This window comes from Geospiza fortis, unplaced genomic scaffold (genome assembly GCF_000277835.1).
Source record: "Geospiza fortis unplaced genomic scaffold, GeoFor_1.0 scaffold45, whole genome shotgun sequence".
NCBI lineage: Eukaryota > Metazoa > Chordata > Aves > Passeriformes > Thraupidae > Geospiza > Geospiza fortis.
In genome coordinates this window covers 3123813-3134755 of record NW_005054327.1, presented here as the reverse complement: position 1 = coordinate 3134755, position 10943 = coordinate 3123813, and the positions used below count along the sequence as shown (strand labels likewise).

The 10943-nt window shown below is 40.5% G+C and overlaps 1 protein-coding gene across 1 annotated transcript in view; it reads right to left on the bottom strand.

The window, feature by feature from the left end:
• Positions 1–10937, bottom strand: part of EDNRB (endothelin receptor type B) — a 14379-nt gene extending 3442 nt beyond the window's left edge. The window contains exons 1-4 of the mRNA XM_031057096.1: positions 10675–10937; positions 1214–1326; positions 846–1050; positions 358–507 (exon numbers count right to left, since the gene is read on the bottom strand). Of these exons, the coding sequence (XP_030912956.1) occupies positions 358–507; positions 846–1050; positions 1214–1326; positions 10675–10893 (687 nt within the window). The 5' untranslated portion in view covers positions 10894–10937. The remainder of the gene's footprint in view (positions 1–357; positions 508–845; positions 1051–1213; positions 1327–10674) is intronic.
• Between the last annotated feature and the right edge of the window lie 6 nt (positions 10938–10943).

Below are 10943 nucleotides of genomic sequence, written 5' to 3'. Positions count from 1 at the left end.
TTTTCTTCAAAATAATTAAGTTTTATAGTACCACCTTCTAGACTAGAGCAAGATTTTAAGTTTGCATCACAAAATAGCCAACTCTCATTACCGCAAAGAAGAAATAAAACATATAAAAACTGAAACATTAAAACCAAACAAGAATGAAACAATTTTTTGATTTTCAGTTAAAATCTTAGGTTCCTGAGGGTTCTGATATATACATATGTGTATGAGTTCAGCAGCACCACTGCTAGCAAAGTTCACTTTGCTTCTAATCCTGAAGTGATACAAGAACAGAATGATATGGCAGGAAAATCAATAAAGTTATTAGTTAGCCCATCTACAGTTACAGAGTGGCCAGGGATAAATTTTTACCTGTTTTAAGTGGTCATTTAAAGCAATTTGCATCCCACTTTTCTTTCGTAACATCTCACAAGTCATGAGAGTATAGAAAAATGCTGTGATAGCCAGTGGCAAACAGAAGTAAAAGCTGAACAGCCACCAGTCTTTAGCTTGCTTGTAAAACTGTAAAGAAAAAAGCAAAGCAAAAACATGGTTAGGAATTAAATGCTGAGCATTTTTGCTAAGTTTGCTGTAACTAATTGGTCAGCCTGTCCTGAAAAGCATTTCTGTAAGGTGTACATTACAGGTGAGAAAACAGGACAAGACAGCAGTACGTTCAATGCCCACAAAAAATCAAATATTTCTGAATGCTCTTCTTTGAACCAGTATGCTTCAGAAATGTCAGTATTTCATTTGGACATTATATTCATGTCACATACACCTGTGCACATTACAATCCACACAACACTGCACAGATCCAAGGAACTCTCCCAGAGATTTTATCAATGTTAGTGACTTACCATCATAAAGGATGTTTTCTGCGTGGGGTGAAGCAAGCAGATTCTAAGATACCTTCCTCTGTACTCCATGGTAATCATGTCAAATGCAATAGCTTCTGGAACAGCCAGGATCACTGATATGACCCAGATGAGGACAATCTCCACAGCAGTCCACTTGGGCACTCCAATTCCTTTAATGCGACTCCAAGAAGCGACTGCTCGGTACCTGAAGCAACAACACACACAAATCCAAAATATAAGAAAACTCACCCAGTTTAACAGGCTTAAATTAATTTTATTTGCATTGCATCAGCTGAGTGGAAAGGTGAATTTGAGCCAATGCTTGTATAGGAAACAAAATAGAGACTTCAATGCCAAATGGGTCTCACCTGTCTATACTGAGGGCACACAAACTCAGCACTGTGATTCCCACTGATGCCTTCTGAATGAAGGGCACTAATTTGCACATTTCGACACCAAAGGGCCAGTCCTCTGCAAGCAGCTGTGAAAAGAAAACAACAATTATTTTTTTTTTAAAAAGTCATTCCCAGTGCTTAAACATGAAGTTCTGTCTTGACTGTTTTCCTTTTCCACCAGGTCTTGTCCTATGAAGACCTGCTGAATGGGGTTTGTTCAGAACGGAGAAGAGAAAGTAATGGGGACACCTTTTCAGTACCTAAAGAGGGCCCGAAAGAGGGCTGGAGTGGGACTTTTTACAGAGAACAAAGGGGGACTGGCTTTAAACTGAGATATTGTGAATGCCCGACCTCTGGAAGTGTTCCAGGCCAGGTTGGACAGGGCATTGAGCAACCTGGTCCACTGAAACGTCTCCCTGCCCATGCCATGCCATGGAGGTTGGAACTAGACAATCTCTAACGTTCAAGTTAAACCATTTTAGGATTCTATGCAAAACTTGGTCAAGAAGAACCTTTTCACGAGGGAGCCCCTGAGGGGTGTGTCCTAAAAACTAGACAGTAGCAGTGTAGTCACACCCTGGTGGGACAAGAGTATCACGTAAGTCCTAGTCCTGCCTCTTTAAGCCCTGCAAACTCCACTCCTTTTGCTTCTAAATTCATCACCCCAGTGTTTATGGGAAAAAATTACAGAGCAAATGAGGATCTTCCTCATCTTTGATTTGTCTTTATCTGCCTTGAGCATTCACTGCTTTTTTTACATGTTCCAAATAACACATTTCTTGATCAGAAAAATACAGAAAATTACTTGAGGCTGGTCAGAACAGGGACAAAGCCATAGGTGCATATCTGGGGTGGGGTTTATTTGAAGCTTAGTGTCTAGGCTCCATCAGCTGAAAAGTCAGGCAACACTGAAGAGAAATGTACCTCCCCCAGTTTTTAGCTGACCATCTGATGACAAATGAAAGGACACTCAAGGAGCATAGACAGATAGTTTGATCTAAATGTTTTGCAGCAGGTAAAAATGTCAGATGAATCCCTCACTAATGGTCTTTATTGACCAGTTCACCAACATTCTGTATAATAATACCAAAAGGACTATCTGCACATTCAGCATACCCCTAAGTACTAAGAAATAGAGAAAACAGCACAATGCACTTTAGGATGGTTCACTTACACTTTGAATCATAGACTTTAATGGAAATCTTATCACATCCCCAGCTGCACATTTTATCTGATTTAGGGGAAAAGATTTACTGGACACAGAAAGCACCTTACTCACAGCTGATTCTATGAACAGACAAACATCTGTAGCCTCAGTTCAGCAACATTTAGCCTTTGGACTCTGCTGTGAGCTTCTTTGATGGTCAAATACACCAGAGCAGCAGCCAAATCTTCCAGTTTTCATTAAAACAACATTCTCCACAACAAGGATTGTGCCAAGAAATAGACGCAATTGTTATATAGAAGAGTAAACTTTTGGAGTTTCTGTAATTAGTTAGATTATCTAAGCCCATCTCTGTTTTTCATAGCTTTCTTCAAATGAGGTCTTTGGAATCTGTTGCAGATACAGGGCTACAAAATGGAAAAGGAGAAGGAAAAATGAGGACTACCCAAAGGAGGCTGGAAAATCTTTCCCTTGGCTTCAAACAAGGGTCTCTTCAAACAACTCATATAAGAGGGTTGTAAGAATGGAAGAATAGCTCATCATACTGCGCAGATGTTTCTGGGAACCACAAAGGCTACGAAGTCTCTAAAGAGAGTTCTGGACAGTCTGGATTGATGGGCCAAGGCCGAGTGTATGAGGTTCAACAAGACTTGGGTCACAATAGCCCCATGCAGTGCTACAGGCTGGAAGAGTGGTGAGGAAGTGGCTGGAAAGGTCTGTCAGAAAAGGATCTGGGAGTGCTAGTAACACCTGGCTGAACATGAGCCATCAGTGTGCTCAGGTGGCCAAGATGGCCAATGGCATCCTGGCCTGTATCAGAAGGACCAGGGCAGTGGTTATCCTGGTATTTGACACTAGTGAGGCCACACCTCATGTGCTATGTCCAGTTCTGGGCCACTCACTACAAGAAAGACATTGAGGTTGAGCTGGAGGCTGTTGAGAGAAGGGCAACAAAGCTATTGAAGTGTCTGGAGAATAAATTGCATGAGGAGCAGCTGAGGGAGCTGAGATTTAGTCTGGAGAAGAAGAGACCTTGTTGTTCTCTACCACTGCCTGAAAGGAGACTGTAATAAAGTTGGGGGTTGGCCTCTTCTCCAAGTAAGAAACGACAGGACCAGAGGAAATGGCCTCAAGTTGCACCAGGGAAGAGTTCAAAAAAAGATGTACGTGTGGCTCTTGGGGACATGACCAATGGTTTAGGGATGAACACAGTGGTGGCAAGGCTGACAGCTAGACTTGATGATCTTAAGAAATCTTTGCCAACATTAACTATTCCATGATTCTACAATTGAAGGCAGCCACAGAGTTGCCTGCTCACATTGGTTCAGCAAAGTCCTTATGCAAACATACATGTCCATCTAAGGGTAAACACTTACAAGGTCCATGAGAGTTTTTTGAGGAGTCCTGATATAATTTAAATATAATTTTATTTGAACACAAAGGAAGTTAAGAACATTTTATGGCTGCAGGCTTTTGGGAACCTCTATGAAGTGCCTACCAGTATTTTCAAATACCAGAACACCTCCAAATACCTGCTTTAGCTCTGTGCTGTAAGGGAATCTTTTAAAGAACAGCAGTAGACAAAATGCAACATGGCCCAGCTTTCTATTTCTTCAATGATCTACTTAAGTAAGACAATAAATACAATGTCTCTGCAGAAATGAAGCAGAGAAATAAATTCTAAGGATTAATGTTTCTCAATAATTTTATGGAAAGTAATAAAGCAGAGGAAGTAGGGATGAGGCTGTAATAACCACACAGTATCTTTTGCTTATGTGATGTGGGAAAATAGTAAAGTCTGTAATTAAAGTATTTTCAGTAAAGCCTCTCCCTGAAACAACTTCTGAATTTCTGTAAGGGGGTGACAGTAACAACCTACTATTAAAACTGTAATGTGAATAATTACATGTATTCTAAATTTACACCCTACAGAATTGAATGACACCTGGACTGACTCATATCAGGCAGTGAAATTCCAGCCTTTCATATCTATTTGCCACAGAAATCAAGGATTAGGTAGCAAGTACATTGTATACTTATTTATGGCACCTACTGTACATTGTACATGAGTGTATACTAGAGAGAACTCATTTAAAAAGCACTTGGAAGTAAAATATTCTTTTCTTTGTTACTGAAATGCAGAAATTTGGTCAAATCTCTATTGGCAGGACCTTTTAAAAACTTTTATTTACATCTAGCTGGTGTGTAGACACTCTGTGTCTCTCTTCCCTAAAATCACAGCAGTTCAGCCACATGTTGTAGATTTTGCTGAACTAATACTTATCACTCAGGTGCAGACAGTCACACCTGTGCTCCAAACTGACTGGATCTGAGCCAGCTCCAGTTTGGGATTATAGAGGCGTGGCACACCACTGAATGCAGTCTACTGAGAGAAAGGGTGCATTAGCTTTGGTGGTTTATCATAACATAAAAACATTACTTTCATTCAGCCAGCTTATATCAGGGCAGAATGGACATGCAGCTGTCTGCACTGGATTGCGAAAACATGTGCTTTATGTCTTGCAGCTGATGTATTGTGAAATTTGAGCATTTTAATGCATGAGTCACAAGTTTCTCTATCATGGTATTGCAAGTGGTTAATGATACAAGCTTTACATCAAAAGCTTGAAAACATTAAGAAAGTAAAAGAAAAAAAAAGTTTTGATTGCTGAATTATATTTCCTTGATGCTTCTGTTTGTTCTCTGTATTGCTATGGCCCCTTCAAATATGGCCTCGAAGTACAGTGAAGATCCAGTGTAAAGTATTTGGGAACATCACCTTTATGGACAATGATAACTCTTAGTAAATACAGATGTAGCCTATTGCAATTTTGTACGAGTAAAATTATTCTCTTTTGCATCACAATAGGGTAGCTGTAAAAAGATTGTCATTTTACAAATGACAAATAACTTGGAGCCACGAGAGGAGATACTGCCAAGTGGCAGCAAAGAGAAAAATAATGTTGTGCTTTCGTAAGTAAGATGCCAAGAGTACTCTACCACTGGCTGTATTCCGAGTGACCTTTCCAAAGTTTTACAGTCACTTATTTTACACAGGCAAAGTTTTAATTGCTGAGCAGCAGAAATGTGTTTAAGATGAAATAGATCAAAAGGAAAAGGAAAACATTGCAATGAATGAAGTGAAATCATACTTAAAAGAACCAATACATCTGATGCATGCCTAGCCAACACTTTCTCAGACCAGACAGATCTGAGCCTAAACTGATGTGCAAGCTGCAGAGCTATGAAAAAAGCCCCAAGAGATGCTGTGATTCACAGACACACCTGCAAATCACAATTCCCACTCTGCTTTCTCTTAGTTGTGCAAGAGCTGAGAGATGTTCTCAATCTGCTGCTGGAACAAGCCAGGCTGAGAGCTCGATGTGCTGCTCTGGGGCTCAGCTGCTGTGCTCCCCAGGCAGAAGGCTGATACCTGGCTCCAACCCACCATTGCTCATGGGCTGCTGTGGGGCAGGAAGAAGCAGCAAAGCGTGTGAATATTCCCGCCAGTGTCCCAGCCCCGAGCAGTGAATGCCCATGGGACACAGAGCAGGAATTGGCACTTCCGCCAAGCTGCGCGTCCACAGCAAGCCTCCTTCGCAGGACACTGGACTTGATTTTCATCATTATAAACACCAGGCACAAGAGAAACCAGACATGCAGCTCTACATCTAATTCACATGCAACAGTTTTCCAATGTATCTCTGAAATAACTGGTAGATTTTCACCTGATTTTTTTTTTTTTGTTTACACAGGGAGGTTATACAGATATTTTACAGGAACAAATGTTTTTCAAAACAGAAAATCTGCCCAGGAAATTAAGGTTATGGTCAGGGATAAGTCAGACAACATTAAACTTATTACTATTTAGTGATAATTATGTGAGGGTGAGGATCTCCCCTACAGACAAGAAACTATATTTCCTGCTTTCAAGCATAGCTTGGAATGCTTTACTGACCTATCCAATAAACTGTGTAAAATCTTAATATGAGCCATGCAATTATTTTATTTTCTTGTATCTTTATTATAACTCCTCCTAGAAACTTAATAAAAAACTTAAGGTAATTTTATGGAGTTATCTTGAAAATGACAGAAACCTAGTAATATGCTGTTGAAGTAAAAAATTTCAGCAATTTCACAACTCCAGTGGAAAGACTGCATTAAAAGTAACCACTTAGAAAGCCACGCTGCTGTCAGATTGGGATGCATAATACAGGGTAGAAGCAGAAGCCAAAAGAGGTCAAACTTTGCGTTGAAATTTGCCACGTGCATCTTTTATGCATGTGAATGTACACACAACAAATGTATACATAATGAAAAAAATTACTTTCAATTTGCAAATCTATACTAGCATCATACTTCAGTTTGGAGATCCACCATGAAAACTATGTATGTGTACTTTTAACAGAATTCAAACATTTCTACTACTCCATATACTTGACTTCAGAATGAACTGCTCCCATCTAAATCCAGAACAAAGTGACCCCTCCCCATCACTGCCTGCAGAGTCCAGTCAGGTTCCTTCACTGGACAATTCGGATCTTTCTCAAATGCCTATAACCTGCACTTGTTCACCATAAAGAGTTTTTAAGCAAAACAGACTTCTAGCTTAATATGGTTAGAAATCAATAAACTTTGTGTAAGAAATTCTGAGATGAGTTTTGCAAGACCTCAAGTAAGTGGTTCAGACCTTGAAAGAAAGGAAATAATGCATTTCTTCCAATAAAATGGACACTAACTTTGACATCAGAAGAACCAGCAACCAAGAGTTCTAATATGGAAGAGTGAGAATCCTTTCTAAGGAGAAGCACCTTGATTAGAAAGTTAGAAAAAAAGGTTGGCTTTATCATAACGCGTGGCCTACAGGTGCTTGCATTACAAGAGTTAGTAAGTTCATCACAAATAAATTTCCAAGGAAATCTTTTTCAGAGCCTTTTTCAGAGAATAGCTGGATTTAAAAAGGAGCCAATTTGTGTCTGCATGGTATATAGAGTCCCTAATCTGGTCTTTCTTTTATTTCCAGTGCTTGATAATGTCATATTATGTTAACCATAATTTTTATGTAATCCCTAAATAAAGTTAACGAAAAGAAATCAGTGCCTACAAAGCTGACTCTGGCCCTTGATTAGTGGCTTGGATGAAGACCAGATTTTTTTCCTTCCCTTGACATTTTTTTCTCCACTCTTCCATTGAGCTCTGAGAAAAAGGAACCTATGACAGTATTGCCAGGTAGATATTCTTCCTCAGACATTTTTTGGTTGTCAAGAGTTCAAGAGTTCAGAACACCCCACAATAATGTGCAGAGCCTAGATTGCTCCCCTTCTTAAAAGTCCACTGGAATATGACAATAAGTTTGATTTAATATATAGGAGTAAATATTACAAAATAAGAGAGAGAGATGTTTGTGCATCACAAGAGAAAGCATGTTAGTATGTGATTTGATTATGGTTTTTCAAGCCTATGAGAGGCAAAGCTAGTGTAAGTTTGGAATTTTGAGTCCTGATGTTTTGGTGTCTTAGACATGGGACTTAAATACTTTATCTGCTTGGGAAAGTCAGCATAAACTGTCCAGAACTGCAGACCTGTATTGTCAGGTGCATAAGCTGCCACTGTTGTGTCTTCCAAAGTTTAAGTGCAGAGAAGAACATAAAAATCTCACTGACCACCTACTCCATCCCTCTGCTCCTTAATTGCTGTTTGTGGCCTCAAATTAACAAGGACTTACTCTGTTTAGTGGAGCCGCATAGGATCACCTGCACATCCAATTAGTAGCAATTTTGCAAAGTTCCTACACTGCCAAAACATTACATACTGCAGAATGACGGTCTCAGACTTTCCTCGGCTTCCCATTCTGCAGCTTGGAGATCCAGGCAAAGCCAGACAATTTACCAGGACCCAGAATGCCAAAAAGATCTGCCAGGTTCTACGTGCTGGAACTGAACACCCTTCAAGCCCTCATTTCATAGCCAGTTTCCTGACTGTGTGACAGATTCTGATATTTTCCATTTTCCACTGAACATATTGCATTATATTCAAATTTAGGAATGCAATGGACTAATTGGCATCCTATGCATTGGAGTGCATTTGCCTCCCTGACCAGATAACACCTGTTTTTCTTTAGATACCCTTAGTTTAGGAGATGTCATTTGTGCACTTTTTCAGCTACTTATGCGTTCACTGAAATAGTCACAGGGGACATCTTTTGCAGTTATCCCTTTTAATACCTAATAAAAATCTTCTTCTAGTGCAGCTTTTGAATCTTCTCCTACAAGTCTGTCTGGAAAGCATTCACAGCCACTTTCACACTTTCTAGAGCAAGTGTTGAGGAAAGAATTGCTCCATTTTATTAACATGAGAAATTCTCTCACACTGTTTCATGCAGCTGCCTTACTGATAATGGGGCAGCAAATTCTGAATCTGGATCAGTTTCACGCAGTCTTAAATTGTTTCAAACTGCAAGTTACAATTGCTAAATACACTTGATTTACTGAGGGAGCCTTTGCTTCTCTGCTTTATTGCTGAGTGATCAAAGACAGTTTTTTATTGCATTACTGTATGTATTCTCCCTGTTGCTCTGGAATGAAATGGGATGTAGAGTTGATAAACAGTTATCAACTCAAACTGCCCTCAAAAGTTTGATTAAATAAACATATTATCTAATAGGTGTTTTTTCCCTTGTTTTTTAAAACTTGCATTTATTCAAAAATTCTGTTTTAAAATAGCAAATATTTCACTCATTACTATAAGGGTTAATCTAAAGTGATTATGGGCTCTTCAGTAAGATGAGTAGCAGTGAGGGAGATTTAGCACCTAAGAGCTATTGCACAGCTCCTAGCATTATCAATAGCACAATAAAGATCCCAGACTTGCAGCTGGTGTAATATTTATTGGCTAGCAGTCTGACCCTTTAATCCTCCTGCTCCAACCTACTCATGATGATACACTTGGTGACATTCAATCAATATAAGAATTGAGGTATATTACTGCATATTAACATTAATTTGAAATTATCAGTGACATTGCAAAGTCTCATACTGAACAGCTGTTATTGATTTAATCTTTTTGATTTTTCTGAGAACAGATGAAAATAATCTTTTTGTGCAGTATATTTTTTTACAAAAACACATTTTTAAAGTAGTTGTTTTGTTTTCTAAATTCCACCTTCATTCAAAAGAGCACACTCCTCTCACAAGAATTAAGAGAGTGTAAATAGTATAAAAACCACTGAAACTTCAAATTTGAGAACTATCATGTAATCCCAATTAAGTGGATAATGAATTTAATACAATGATGACATTCCCTACTCTGTAATACTTAAATACTTTAAAATGATAAAGAGAGGAGATTCTCTCCTCTCAGCAGCTTCTGGGATAACTATTATGGATTCAAAATCTGTCTCTTGAATGTGGCTTTCTAAAAGTACAAGTAACAACCCCTAGTTTACAATCATGCATAAAAAGTGAAGAGAAGGTGATAGAAGAAGTGACTTTATGAAGCCACTGATGGGTGCTCAGGGATCCAGACCGTAAACTTGAAGAGCAGAAGGAGCTCTATTATTTCCAGTATACCTTCAAAGAGTGCTAGATTACAACTAGAGGCTGGATTCAACTGCCCAACTAATTCCTTAGGACAAATGGATTGCACAAGCTGGGTAGAGAAGACAGGGGTTGTCTCCCCTCCAAGGCAAGTCTTATCAAGTCAAAGCACAGACTACTGAAGGTGCAAGAGGAGCAGGTGTGGCTCATTCCCTCTCAGCTGCCCATGCTGCAACACTGGCAAGGGGTGAAAAGGTTCGCAGCTCAGGAAAGCATCGTGCCTCCCTACCAAGAGATGCACAAAACCGCCTAGCTGAACGATTTTGGTTCCTCCTAGAAAAGCCCCTGCGTGGAAAGGGACTGTACAGACCCATGTAAAGTCAAGGGACCAAGTGGTACCCACAGGAGAGGGTCTTCTGTGTCTCCCCTCCATTCCTCGAACAGCCCACTGAACATTTATCTATCGCATTCCTTTATCCCTGCGACAGCACCTGTTTCCAGGTGATTTTCAGAGCTTGGCCACCTCTATTCTGGCCCATTCCCAGCCTCGAACGCTGAGAAGGATGGGACTGAGGCACAGAGAGGGTGTCATCTGTGACCAAATCTGACCAGAATACCACCCTCCGGGTTTTGTCGTGAGGCGAAGTCCACGGGTGTGTCCCAGCCAGGAAGGGACGCGTCTCCCCGCGGCGGGGACGGGCATCCTCCCGAATCCATCCCCGGCCCCTCCTCACCTTGTAGACATTGATGGGGATGTCGATGATGATGTGGAGCAGGTCGCCCAAGGCCAAGCTAGCGATGAGAATGTTGGGGCCGTTCCTCATGCACTTGTTCTTGTAGATGATCCGCAGCAGCGTGGAGTTGCCGATGATGCCCAGGACGAAGACCAGACAGGACACGACGGTGTTGATGTACTTGAAAGTCTCCTTGATCTCCGTCTGCCCCGTGCACATGGGGGGCGAGGCGGAGCGCGGCCGCCCCGCAGCCGCCCCCGGGCCCTTGG